Below are 15,054 nucleotides of genomic sequence, written 5' to 3'. Positions count from 1 at the left end.
TGGTTCCTTGTTGACAGTTGAAGGCATTATTTTATAGGATAAATGCTCATCAGTGAAAATAACCTCCAGCACTATCTGTTGCTATCAATATCAAACATATATCAGTGAAATTAGCTGTATTAAAACGATGGGTGCATTCAAGAATGCAACAACCCACTGGTAATGTCTTTGTCTTTAACAATAGTAATCACAATTTTGCGGTGCAGCTTGGATAATTACAGTGTGGCAGTTCCTGGCCACGCCATAAACACCATGCAGTAAAATGAGTCGCCAGGCACATGCTGACCTTTTGAGACATTTTTAACAACCCTGAAAATACTAAGAAGGCCAATATCTCTCTGAAGTACTCCCCTTCCCCTTCAATCTCATTTCCCCCCTAAACATCTCCCTCATCTGCTGGAGAGAAACTGAAGCACCACTTCAAGCCAGCGCTATTATTTGCTCCTTTCAGGGCCCCGGCCCCTGAAGTACTGCACTCAGTTAGGACCTGTAATGTAGATTCCATTTCAGCTGCTATTAGGCCTCATCCGTTATATCAGATCGGCCTACTCGTTATTCCTCCACCGCGCTCTCCATCCTCCATACCTCACCTTCGCATGTGGCCCCTCCTTACCCCCTTTCCCTTGTGTTTTGTTCTGCCATCCTTCCACTCATCCTCTCATTTCTCCTTGCTCCTCCACCCATCTGTCCTCCTATCCCATCCTGCTATCTCTCCACTCCAGCACTTATTTGACCACCCCAGTTTCTTTCCTCCGTCCTGCCTCCCCTCCCCCCGCCTCCATCCACTTCACTCCACTCTACTTCCCATCCACAGCCTTGCCCCCAGGGGAGCCCTGCAAACTGCTTATTCAACAATCGGCTGCCATAAAGATATGTAATGACATTTTCGAAGGCAAAGAGGCCTGTGTGGTTTTTAATTCATATTTAATGGCTGTCAGGCTAAATAGCCCACTATCCTAAATGGGAGAGAGGCTGCAGCTCCTCCACTTAAGTCTGAGAGCCGTCTGCTTGTGGACATCTACTGGCCGCCCAGAGCTGCTGCTGCTGCTGCTGCTGCAGCCAGGCCCTTCTGCTTGTTCTCATTTTGGAAAATCACTCAGTTCAAAATACAAAATCATGGTGCAGCAGTGTAAAGCTTGAACACAAATTCACTTATCTATAGTATGTGAAAGAAAAGCCTGTTTTTATGGGAAGAATAATTAAATCTATCTTATCCAGTAATATGTGCTCAATATGCAGCACAATGGCTCGTGTCAGGGTTGTATTGTCATATGTAGGATTATGATTATAGTTGCAATAATGCCTGGGCAGCATTTCACTCTATTTTATTATTTTCACTAAGTCAGTAATGTTGTCTGTAAAATTAAATGAAAATTTAAAAAATCCTCAGCTACAAACAGCTCGCGTTTTGATGCATTTTGCTTAAAAAAATTACAATAAGTTATATTTTGATGATTAAAAGTACATTCAGATTGTACTGTATTTGATTGTATGTACTACAATGGGTCATGAGCTTTGTACTGTTCTTTCAGGTGCTAAGGAACCTGTTTGATTTCTACTTGAAATCCACTCTGTGATTATTTGTTTGCACTTTGCCAAAATCGAATGCAATTATCTTGTGGCATAAAATATACTCATGGTAATCAAAGTCATTACGTTGGCATTTAGTAGGTGCTCTTATTGACAAACAGTAAATACACTGGCAGTTTTTTTGGTAGCAGAATTCAGCAGGATGCCTCGACTTAGGGGTTTTACTTTCTGAATTTTCTCCTCATGGAAATTATTTCCTCTTTTCATATTTTCTAACTCTGTAATTATGTCACCCTTCATACACCATTCCCTAACAGTTAAATTGCTCTCCAAAGAAGCTGCTAATTTTCCCTTTTTTTGGTTTTCTGGTTTTGTTTATTTATAGACAGCAACACAGCTTTTAGATTAAAATAACAAAATTTTGTCTTTCATATGAAATTTAATTTATATATCCTTACTACCAAATCACAAATGTGCCTCAGTGGGCTTCGTACAACAATGTCTATTAACCCTTGAATCGGATAAGGAGACCCCCGCCCTCCCCCGGCTTTAGTGGAAAAAATGATTTTAATTCATTTGCTTAATTAGAGATTTGTATCTTGTCATTGCGAAGATCAACAGAGAATGTCTAGCACATGTCAAGAGTTAACAAGGGTTTTTATAGCTTCGGAGTGAAGCAGCTTCATGATAAAAATAACTCCAAATAACAGAAAGTCAACTGGAATCAACCGATGAACCATTAAAATCACCTTTTAAAAAGAATTTCACTGGTTCCGCCAGCAAATTTTAAAAGATAAATATATCAGATATTTGAACTCATGCTGGTTGTCTTGGTTTACTGTGATGATTTTGTGGCAAAACAAGAAAATGTTGATACACTAGAATATCACGATACTATACATAATAAAATAACAGTTTATGTGCAAAGATTTGTAGCAAACAATGGTTCATTTTGTGCTGTCTTCAAACCACAGAGCAGTAAATAGAAATTCTGATGGCATAATTAATGGTGGTGTGTTCTTTATACCATGACAGTTTTACTAAAATGTGATATACAAATTCTCAGTATAGTGAATCTGCAGTTTGACTACAGATCCTTTGGGGACATTTTAAATTCTAATCTGTTCAACACAACTAAACACTCAGTAAATAAATTATATTGACATTTTGCTATCAACCTTAGTCGTATTGTATTTGATGTTAGAAGCTGCTACCGTGGCTGTGTAGTTTTGGTGTGGTTGTGTTTTGGTTTTTCAGAAACAACAGATTCAAGCTCACACATATTTTCTTGTCATTATTCCACAGGCTTGTCCTGCTCTGAGAGCCAGCTAATGTGTGTTCTATTCACCGTCTGGTCAGTCAATGTTCAGTCAATACCTGCTGCTAACCTTTGTCCAGGCATAAGCACAGAGGTTTTAGAGGTGAGTGTGTGAGTGTTTTCCCTGTCAAGCTTCAAAGTGTGCGTGAGTAAGAACTGGTCTTTTCCCACTTAAGAGTTTGTGTACAGTAGGTGCTTTTAAGCAAGGCAGCAGAGGAGACATGTGGTGAAAATCACACAGATGATACACACTATGTGTGTTGTATTTGTAAACCATCTCAGGATAAATAAAAAGTAAGCAGTAAGTTAACCCCATGAACTCGGAGGTGCTGTCTAAAGGCTGAGAGAAAATGTGCCTTTCAGTGGTTGATTTGAAGTAATTACATAGTATGCCCAAATTAAAACCTTGAGGGCCATTTATAATTTTAGATTGCACATTTGGTGTAATATTGGGAACAGCAGGAGCTCTGCACAAATGTCTTTAAGGCTTTCAGAATAAAGTGACAGCCCGGCCATTTGATTGACTTGAAAGTACACACACAGTGGTACAACAACTGAGAAGTGCTGCAGTGGGCTCACTCAGATGTGATAATGCAATCATGGTCATGAAATAGCCATTGATTAAGTGTTAGTTAAAGTTAATTACAGACAAAAATACTCTCACACTCCCTGTGAAATTTGCTCAGCCATTAAAAAATATGTCCAGAGGCATTGTTGTACTCCCCAGGTCATAAGTATTTGGACAGTCTTCTTTGTTCTTCAGCTTCTGTGCTTTGGCTAATTGAATTTGAAATACAACAATGAATACTACATTAACATGTCAGTTTTATTATGAGCAGTGAGGAAAGAGTGGTGTGGAGGAGACAGCACTTTTAGGACATGGTGGCCAAAGTTTGAGGATCTTCAGCCCATAGATATCACCACACACGCTGTATCTTCCTTGCTCTCACACTTCACTGCTGCTCTTGCTTATTGTGGGATATTCCATGTCTTCACCCAAAAAACATTATGATTTGGATCATTGTCCCTCTGAATCACTGCAACTGCTTAATCTTAACGCACAAAATGATTTAGTCACCCAGCTACAGGAACTTCATCATCATCATGATGTGCGCCAGGTCCATTGACTGCCATGCATGCCCCCCTCACAGACAGATTAGGTGGCCATCAGTCTTCTCTTGATTGTTGACAGAATACTTGTACAGCTACATCCTGGGTTGTTGACTTGCTTTTTCTTCAGCATGCAAATTATGCACATGCTTTTTAGAACTGATGATTTTGGCAAACTAACCACCTTTGCTATTTCTCTGAAAGCTTATTTTTATTCCCATTATTCACTTTCGTAGTCCTCCACTTCCATTAATATAAATGGGAGGTCAATCAAATCTGCATCACGTGCGAGCTCTTTTGTGCTAACACTGAGTTAACACTGAAAAAAAAACAGCTACCTACAAAACGTTTCATATTCAAATGTCCAGTTACTACGGTTATTGATATACTAATGTAGAAACTAGGTACTCAAACGTAAACTAACTGCTGTATAATACCCAGTAAAACACATCCATCCCAGGCACTGACTGACCAGTGCAACATGCAGCATCCATAACAACATTAAGTCATGATACAGAAAACTGGGGGCTGGGTAAAAGAAGATCATCCCTACTACAAAATATTGATGCCCCGGCTGCCTCGTATAATTTTTTTTCTGAGTAGGACCCAGGCGCTGAAATGTAAATAAATCTATCAGGCCAAGGAGCAGGGAGCTCCAGTTACCACTCCTAACAATCAAGAGGCTTTTCATGTTGCCCTGGAGGGCCATTCCTGTAACGCTAGCACACTGGAGAGAGCCACAAATCATCATCTCTCCTTCACTCTCCCTCCCTCTGTCGCTCTCTCTTGGACTCCTGCTTTCCTCTCTCCCCTTTCTCTCACACACGGCTCCCTTCCATTCCTCTGTTCCCTCTTTCTGGCACCTTCCCCTTTTTTAATGGTCTTCATCATAATTCCCTCATACTCTGCTCTGCCACAGCTGCCTCTGTATTCTCACTCCTAGTCTTGGTTCTTCACAGCTCCCTAATGCTCTTCAGTGAAGATCATGCTACAACAAAATGAAATATGAAATATTTGTAAAATGTAGAAGCATTTTTTGGTGTGGTGCCTATATAACACTATTGTCACTGCCTTCTACAACTGACAAATCCCCACAAAATAAAACCAATTACCGATTTTACGTTTATGGGATTGTAGTCAGGATCAAAATAACCCAATATTACCACATTGAAAGCTAAAGCAAGACGCACAATTAGTTAAAATACTATGTATATAATAGCAGGTGATATAAAATTTGTTCACACACAAGATTATATTCCTTCATTAAAAAAAGCATACCTTAGTTTAGATTTAGTGTTTATTAAACAACCAAGACTGAAATGATTTTTGCGATTGTAGTGAGACAAATTGAAGCCATGATGAAGGGAACAGGCACATGTCAGCACTCTGGAAACAATGGGATGTTGGTTTTTTGTCATTTGGTTGCTGATTTGGCCCGCTTCAACACAGTCGGCAGTTGCAGCGCTGGATGTGATTCACAATTTTTGGAGGCAATTAAGGTACTTGAAATAGAAAAATGAACTAGTTTTTAATGCCAAAAGCATCATGGCCTGAGCTGGATTTTTACATGACTAACTGCATCCTCGGTGTGTGTTTTGCATATGAGAGTTAAGTGGTGATAGCATGTTGACAAAAAAATTTGGGAGGTCTATTTTTGTCTGCAACTATCTTTTTACAATAATAGCAGGTACTGTATGCTGGCCTTGCTGTTTTTGTTGTAAGCTGAATAAAAGGCAGGTTTGTGTATTCACTCACTCTCACCACATCGCCATGATTAGATAGGATGCAGCACTTGAAGGACTCACATGCCTACATACAGGGCCATTGTGCACCTGCTAAAAAATCTTATCAAGATGACGTTTATATATGGTAATTGATATTTCCAAATGTCAATGTCACAATAACTGTGTTTGCATGTACTTAAAATAGCCTTTTATTCCAAGAAACCAGATTAGTTGAGTCTAAAGAAACTTGAGACTGTAAGATTGGGTTGTGAACGCGTACTGTACAGTAAAAGGGGTCACTAGTAGTGATGAACAGCCTAACATTTAATATTAAATGCATACTTTAGGTCTTCATCAGTGCAAAAGATTCCTGTCCTTCCACCATAATTAGTTAGTTGAAGGAATATATAAGATTTTGTACTTGGTTTAAGAAATGCTTTCAACATTTCATCATGTAGAAATGTAGAAGACATATTAAATCTACTCTTTCTTGATTCATATTGTATAAGACAAATTTCTTTGATCACCCGTTTTTAGTTTCAGCTTTGTGTACTATGCTTTTGTGCTGGTGAAATGGATTTGCTTTTAAAGACAGCATGCTCTTTTGAGACAATTTCAGGAGGCTCGGCTAAAATAGTACATGTAGGTGAGGAGGTTTTGTTCAGAGGTGAGGATGAAGATTTCCTTAGCCACTCAGTCACTGGTATTGATCAACAACCTTACAAAGCCTATGCACACATCTTGTCACCAATTAGGGTGCAAAAAGTTTTTACTTGCAGATTAAAGCATTAAGAACATATATAGGTGCATTCCATCTTATTTCCAGCATGCACACATTACATCTGTAACTTTTTAGTGTTGACTAATGTCTTTGCTCCTTAATCAATGGTGGCCTGAACCTGTGATTGATCGGGCATGCTCAAGCTCTGGGCCCATTTTGATCCACAGAGGCTGACTGGGTCACAAAGGTCATGGCCACAGTTTAGACTGAAACTGCCAGAGGTTAATACACACTGGATAAACATGAAAACATAAAACCAGCAGATACAGGACTTAGGGATTTTGTGAAAATCAACAGGGAAGAAACATTTGTTCTGTCACTTAAATAAATAATGAATGTGATGCATACAGTTTTACAATAATTTAAAGTTGTCACCAATAGTTTTAATTGCAGTGTATGCAGCCAGCCATAACGGTAATTTAGTCAACAGCATTTGAGCACTTTTTATATTTTTGACCAATAAACCGGAGGATATATTTACAGTAGTGAGTTCACAGCCTGAGCAAAATTATTTTCTTTGTGTGCAGAATAATAAAGTATCTCCTGGATCTCTGTCCCTCAGGTGAGATTTCCATGCATGTCACTTAATCTTGACCCTCTATTTTGCACACTCACATATTCCCCAAGGGGATCAATGTCAAACCACTAACAGTGCAGTTAGAGGACTCTACCTACCTACTGTACCTACTGAATCCATGGAAGCCGGTATTTAATGAATGTCCCTGCAAATTATCCCAGGCAGCTTCTACAAGGTATTTAATATGGGTCTCAGAAAACTTGTGTGAATGAGTAAGTTCAGATTTCAATTTTCAAAAGATGTTTTAAAATTAGTTTTCACTTTGTCGTTGTAGGTTTGTGTGTAGATTGATGAGCAAAAACTTCTAATGTAACTGAATGATGAACACAATTCCAAATGTTTTTCACCTATTTCATTTTATAAACAGCAAACTTTTTTTTGACTGTTTTTAATGGCCAATCAGTGTAATTTTGAGACCAGAGTTAATTTCTAAAACATTGGACCAGCGATGTCCAAGTTTTACCTGGTCCTTAAAGTACGAAAACACTAAAGTATGAATATGTCAAGTCTTTCTCTTTAAATAGGAAACTCCTCCCAGCAGCTGGTGAGTTTAGTTTAGCATTAAGACTGTTTCTATTACATAATACGCCCAAAGCAAATGTTTTGCAATGGGGTTCTGGAATCAAACTAACACATATAATTTGTTTGTGGCCTTTACCCAGTGTCTTTATAGGTGTGCAAGTGCTAACATGGGAGCATTATGTTAGCTAAACAGATACACAGAAAAAAATAAAGCCAGTGTAGGACAGATTGGATGGTTGCTCTCCAGGTTGAGCGCTGGATTTTACATTTGGCCTTGGTCCAAACCACTCAACTGTACCTTGCTCCACTCTGATGATCAATGTCCAACTGGATTGAAAGTGAGCCTGTATCCACAGCGTGTACTGCTGCATGACACTGCTGCTGAAATCCATGTCTGTTTGTGTCAAGTTTGTTTTTATTTTTCCTGATGTGCTCTCGATGTTTCACAAAGGGTGATATGGAGATTTGACACAGAAACCATCCACCATCAGATTACTCTAATTACAGCCAGGCCTCTGGTGGGCCTACCTTTACCAGCCTGTTGACCGCTCCCCATCCATCCTCACAAAATGGCAGCTTTATAGCCTCCTTCAAGGCCAGTAGCAAGGGGCAAACAAAAAGATAAATCTGATTGATAAAATACGACATCACCCAAAGGGTCACTGGTTGTGTTCTTGGTCTGTACAGTCACTAATTAAATTACCATTTAGCAGTGGTTTATGCTGCTTGGAGTCCATCTCTCTCCACTTAACCTAGTCAGGATATTGCAAATTAATGAGATAAGGCTGTTTAAAACAGTTTTGATTTGTCTGAGTTGTACACACAGGAATTCCTTAGTGAGATTAGTGATACTTCATGCATGTTGCTTTACAAACAGACTAAGTTAAGGTGGTCAACATTGTTAACACTAAACACTGTGTTTAGTGTTTCATCATGGTGAGTATGTACAATGTACAATGGACAAGGAAGCTATAGGGTGTATAGTGTTTCCTGATTGCTATGGCACACAGTAGTCGCATTGTGTTATTTGTTTTGTCTTACTGTGAACCAGTGATCACGTCAAACTGCTTGACAGGATGTTTTTATAAGATCACTGACTCAAAAAAGGAGTTCTATCCTGTTAATGATCGTGCCCACCTCCAGTCATGTATTTTGTCTGTTTGATGCCACCTTGAACCCATGCTCCATTACCTTTTCACAGGCAACGATATTGTGAAATTAAGTTTCACTGATGCTTTCCACTTCACTAATGACCCACTTCCTGCAGAATTAGGTGACAATTTATAATTTCTATCATCGTTAAGATTTTTTTCCAATTAGATTTTCCAGTACACCTACACAGAGAGAGAGAGAGAGAGAGACTGCTGATCTCTGGTGCTGCACTCTGCAGGGTTCTGCTTGACTTGGAAAGAGCTGCACTGACTCCTCCTGGAGCGACTTACAGCTGATCTGTCATTCTGATCACATAACAGCAGCCGATCCCATCAAGTCAACGCTCAATAGACCATATTGTCTATTAAGACGCATTGTTGTTTCAATACAGTGCAAATGAACGTGGAAGAAGCTACATATTGCTTTGTACTCACCGTTACTGTGAACCGCGAATGCCATATTTTCTGATGCATATCACAGTTCTTTATATTTGAGATATTAAATTATGCACAGCAGACAATTAGTAACATTCATACCTGCTGATGTCAAAATTTTAGCCTGTAAATAATACAGTTGTCCAGTCTCTGCCAAACCTGTAAGAACAGTAAGCTATTTCTGGAGCTTTTAAGTGCAGTACTCTCAAAGGTGCTACTGTAAAAAGGTAACCAGGAGCTAACTTATTTTTAAGTTTGTGAATAAATGTAATTCTAAGTTTAGTCTAAAAAAATCACAGCAAAGAGAACAATATAAAATGCCTATTTTTTGTCTAATCTTGCAATGCAACACCTGCATTCACTCTCAGAATCAGTCATTATCCTGAAATACCCAACATATTACTTTTCCAAAAGCTAATTTACAGTAGTCCCGTCCTGAAATAGTTACCGAAATAGTTTTGATGAGCACAGATACACAATTACAGGAAATTATCTCTCAGTTTCTTTACAGCAGAACTTAACCACAAAGAATCATGTACTAAATTGCCACAGAAGAAGATGGTCAGAGAAAGTCCCCCCATGTTCTCAAAACCTACTTCCAAGAGTTTTACCAAAGAGTTGGGGAGCATAAGACTAAACAACAAAAAGAAGGAAAGGCTTACTGTTAACTGTATTTGGCCATGCAGCTCAGTTTACAAATGATATAGTGGAAAATGCACTATACATTATGCATGTTTATTTAAATTGACAGAACATTTAAATTATGTTGACAATAAGATAAGATAGGCAAGTCTAACATTGTGATATTTTTTTTGTAGTATGTGTGATTCAGGCCATTTCTTCAACATGAACAATATGCTAATGGAAGCACTATAGAGAGGCTACATCTCTTTTTTCAGTTCAATCCAAATCCTGTTGCTTTGCTCACTGATGCATGCAGAGATATCATTAACTGAAACTGCGGGCTACTATGCACTTTGTGATTCATTCGCTCACAGTGCTGAATATTACGACATGGTTGAATGTTTTAACTAAGCTGGTATGAAAGCTGAATTTCTTATATAAAAGAGAAAGATTTTTGTGGTTGAAAGCTACATAACATTAATACATTGAGCCTCAAACGTCATCCTCCATGACTCATGAGCTCAAAAGAAGGCCAGCAGGACAATGTGGGGAGGTTGGAAAATGTTCATCTTAAATGCAAATGTCCCCTGACACTCAGAAACGATAACCAGTCTTACTTGTTTGACCTATTTTTTAAACAATGCCTTTATTCAACATTTACATGTACCTATTTACCCAACCCTGTCTCTGAAAAACTATGTTTCTATGCTATTTTCTATAATAAGATTGTGTTTTTGTTTGTTTAGGAGACAGAATTGATCCAACATGTTCCACAGACTGGATTTAGCTGCAGGTACCAAAAGTAAAAGTAAAAAAAAAAAAAAGTGATGTTTGCTTTTAGATACACTCAACACTCATAAATGTGTCTCCTGCAGCCCCTTCATCATGTTATAATGTTTTTATCATTGATGTTAGATATTGTTGTTAAAGCTGCAATATGCAACTTAAGCTAACGCTAGAATAAGAAATTCAATGTGCTGTGCTCTGCCTTGCGCAGCCCTCCCTCTTCCTGCTCATGCTCTGTCCAGTGCTGAATGGTAGTCGTCGTTATGAGATTACTGTGAATGAGAATGCTCCAAAATGTACTAATGAAGTAGAAATAATTAAAATTCTCACATGAGCCCCACTCAACAACCTGTAAAAGGGAATATCTTTTCACGGCTGGCACTGCTGTTCAGTGGGTCTGCAGGAGGCTTCAGCTGCACTTCTCCACATTGGGGCATAGTACAAAAAGTGTAGTAACTGTTAAATAGTGTTATGTTTATTTATTAATGTTTTAATTCTGTCTGTTGGATGCGGTAATGTTGGATACATTGCCACATCCAAAAGGCTTGCTTCTCAATTGTCCTCCCAAGTGTAAACTAAGGTTTTATTAAAACCGTCAATACTTAATTTATAAATTGGAAACAATATATTTAAAAAAACAACAAACAAATGCATTTCTAAATAGAACAGTTTTTGTCTGATAAAAGAAGGTAACATCTGTTGAAATGAAGCAACGGCACAGGCAGAAAAAAAAACATCAGTACTTTAAAAAGATTTGTGGACTCCAGACGACTAATTACAAATTCTTCTGTTCATTCCAAAGTAACTGTTGTTCTAGTGCATACTAGGAAAAGGCTGACCAGTCCTCCTCATAGATCTCATTATGTAGTGGTTTATATTTGTTGGTTACTGGTGAGTCATCGCCAGGATGATTCGCAAGGAAAGACTGACCGGACTTGGTGTTTAGAACGGTAAAAGCTTTCTGGATGGGTTGAACTAGTGTTGCAATTATTGCTCGCAGTGAAAGTTGTAAGTCCAAGTAATAGCACATCCAGTTATTAAGGTGAAAATGTTCCATATTGTTAGTGAGAAAAACACATTAAAGTTACAGTACACATAAAATGAATCATGGCTGATGGCTTATACACCTCATATACAATAACCGAAGAGACATATTCAGAAACGTTACATAAATAATGTAGTTGTAGCAAGAATAACTAAGAAATGTTCTCAATCTCCACTTCATCAGTTGAATCCTTGGTGTTACTGTATATTTGTTTTCCACTATTAACCCGTGGCATCACAGAAAGAGAGCAGCGCACAATTATAATGTTCCCACTGTGTATTTCTCTGGATTATTGACTGTGCAGAAAGCATATTCCACAAACCTCTTTATTATAAGTGGACTTACAGTAGAACATGTTCCACATGAGTCACGAAATGCAATTCTGAAAAGTTTGTGAATGTGGGGTGAGAGGGACATCATAAAAATGATTAGAACCAGCTCACTCGTTATTCTCCCCATGGTTCATGTGTGTGTCGGTGTGTATGTTTTTGCTTCTTGCACATGTTTTCTCGCTCAGTGAGAAAATAGTAGTCATTAAGATCATGAATATAGTTCATCATCTATGTCAGAAATGTCACGTGAACTGTTTTTAATAGTTTATCCGTTGCTGCCTTGGGATGTTCTGCAGTGTATGAGATGAATGGGGTTATGGCTGTGTATTGTGAATAAAGTGGCACTTTAGTCAAATTTTTCAATTAGGATAATGGAGAGCAGCTCTTTATAAACATGGATATGAGCTGGAGATGTGACGAATGGCAGGGAGGGGGAGACAGAGCAGGAGCAACAGTCAAACAAAGAGCAGAACATGGAACAACACTGCAATCTATAAACTTGGTTTTAATTCTTGTATTTAACTCATCCTGGGAATGTTTTTTGCATTTAAAATGTAGACTGTGACTATGTGAAAACTATCAGTAAAAAACACTGACGTGTGATATCAACATCACAGTTATCATTGCCTGTGAAGCCTAAGGCTGTTGATCAGATATGGAGAGCATTTTTAAAGCTTGTGGGGACATAAACTGTTGACAGTAAAAGTAAAACTGTACTGAAGAAGAAAGAGTAAGAAAGAGAGAACACACATTTCTGCTGGGGAAATATATAGAGCCAGACACGGTGGCTTTTTTTTTTGTTCTGCTCAGGTACTTTTATTAGGAGACTTTATGAACTACAGTGATTCAACTTGACATGCACCTAATCCTCAATGTGTTCAAGTGCTTTGACAGCACTGATAGAAACAGGAAGGTTAACAAAGAGATAAAGACTAACAGATAAATTAAAAGAGATATTTACCATACATCCGAGGTAAACTTTTAACACGACCTTGAAATAGAACGACAAACTAATCCCCCTCATGAATGACACTTGTAGTGTTTCCTGATCTGGGGCCATGTTGGCAATTCAATGTATATTCTCACTGCAAAAATAAAAGTATTTACTGCCCTGACACCGCTATGGTTGTAGGTCTGGTTCAGGCCCAAAAATAACTTTAGTTAGATGTAGGATAAGATTGTGGGTTAAAATGATGTGGGTGGCGTACTCATGCAGTTTAAGGTGTGTAAGAACAGGCCGTCCAGTCACATCAGAAATCATGGCCACAGCTGAAGCCAGTGATTTCCAGATTTTCTTTACAGGGAGCTATCTGACCATCCAACAAGCACTTTGGTCAGTGTATAAATCTGGCTTTAGGGGTAAAGACTCAGACAAAGAACCAGAACACCCCAGTTTGAGTCCAGCTAGCTGGCATTATTCGACTGGCACTACAGTGAAAATACTCCATAGAATAGTATTAACTTCCTGCTTAGGTCGGGAAGCATCAGAATTATGATGTGACTTTAGGTCAGGGACTGACTGTGATCAAAGAAACCAATGTTGAGTGTTTGTAGGTAGCAGAAAACAATCACTAACCCACGTCAAACGTTTAATTAATGCCTCCACCACCCTCCCCATTCCTCTGCAGACTTGTGGTTCTTCCACAACATCACACTACTCTTTCTTGCTCATGATGTGCAGGAGTTATGATTCCTGTATTAGTAAAAGACTGTGCCACTTAAACGCACTGTGCAGTTATTGGGCATTTCCTGGAATTACTGATGTTGTTGTTTTTCTTGGAAGGACAGTTTCTACACTTCCCACAAACCTAGATCATAAATCAGCTGCAATATAAAGCTTTGAGATGTTCATTAACGAAGCATCTACCTAAGGAAATTGAGATGGATTTTTAAAAAGTATACACAACTAAATTAAGTTAGTTATTCCTAAACTAAATAAAATTGGCTACATTTTAAATTAAACTGGATTAAAGCAGGTATAAAAAACACATTGCAGAAAAAGAGGTGAATTATGATGTCTTTGGCTTCCAGTGCTTATTGTTGGGTTGTCCAAAAAAATAGGTTTTAATGTGTCAATTTGGTGAAGAAAAAAACAAAGGGAGAGATGAATTAGGACAAATTAATAAAGGACAAGAGAACAAGACACCAAGGAAAAAGGGACAACAGCACCAGAGATGGATAAACGGCAAGAGGACAGAGAGGAGAGACATTTGTTGTTCATTAGCTTCTGAGTTAACTGCTGCTGTTTCAACCCCCACCTCCCACCACAACTCCTCAGGTTTCTGCTCATCTGCACGAGCCTCTTGGAGGCCTCTGGTGTCCACAGCCTACTGCGGCTACTAATGAGGGCTGAGACAGACTGGTCCGGTTACACACACACACACACACACACACACACACACACACACACACACACACACACACAAAACTTGTACTATTGCCTACTCCAGCCTATTGATTCTGGGTTTACCCCTGTGATCTGCACACACACATGCTCACATGTACAAGCAGAGATACAAACAGACACAGACGTGCACACACATACAAATATACGTGCAAAGAATTGCCCAAACTAAGCATGTATTAGTAGTAGAGCTCATATTAAGACAGTCATCATGCACTTGCACACACACACACACGTGTACATGCATACTCACAAAGACACACACAGTCTGGTCTGGTCTGGACTTTACTGGCTGGGTGTTGATGCCCTCGCCACTGATGCAAATGGAAAATAAAAAATGGGGAAAGTGGAGAAGTGATGAAGAATTTGAGACGGCTACATCCAACACCGTTGTTTTGCTTGGTAGTGTATCGATCGGGGAGGAGAGGATTTTGTCTGATGAAGGTTTGGGGGGGTTGTGATGTCCAGATCTGTAGATAAAGACATTGTAGCATGTGAGGGCTTAATGCCCTCTCTGTATCTTGTTCCATCAGCTTGTAGTTAACTGCACCTCATCTGATAAGAGACGGAGGACACATGCTCCTGTAGAGTTCACTGGATAATGTATGGTGTTAACATGACCGGGGCTGCCGTTCAGAGTTCGGTTTCCTCATATCATCCACTTTAATCTCACTCAGTATTTTGGTTGACCTTTCACTTTCTCATGATTTTTTTT

The 15,054-nt window shown here is 38.9% G+C and overlaps 1 protein-coding gene across 5 annotated transcripts in view; it reads left to right on the top strand.

Moving 5' to 3' along the window:
• ntrk1 (neurotrophic tyrosine kinase, receptor, type 1) overlaps positions 1-15,054 on the top strand; it is a 50,962-nt gene that overhangs the window by 1,322 nt on the left and 34,586 nt on the right. For 2 of the 5 annotated variants that reach the window (XM_026371358.1, XM_026371355.1), the window contains exons 2-3: positions 2,836-2,951; positions 6,991-7,025. In XM_026371358.1, coding sequence (XP_026227143.1) covers positions 2,836-2,951; positions 6,991-7,025 — 151 coding nt within the window. Of the gene's footprint in view, positions 1-2,831; positions 2,952-6,990; positions 7,026-15,054 lie in introns of those variants that run through there. The other 3 variants (XM_026371359.1, XM_026371356.1, XM_026371357.1) reach the window with 2 other exon arrangements.

The sequence above is a fragment of the Anabas testudineus genome, chromosome 16 (genome assembly GCF_900324465.2).
Source record: "Anabas testudineus chromosome 16, fAnaTes1.2, whole genome shotgun sequence".
NCBI lineage: Eukaryota > Metazoa > Chordata > Actinopteri > Anabantiformes > Anabantidae > Anabas > Anabas testudineus.
The sequence above is the reverse complement of the archived record's forward strand: the minus strand, read 5'-3'. Positions and strand labels throughout refer to the sequence as shown.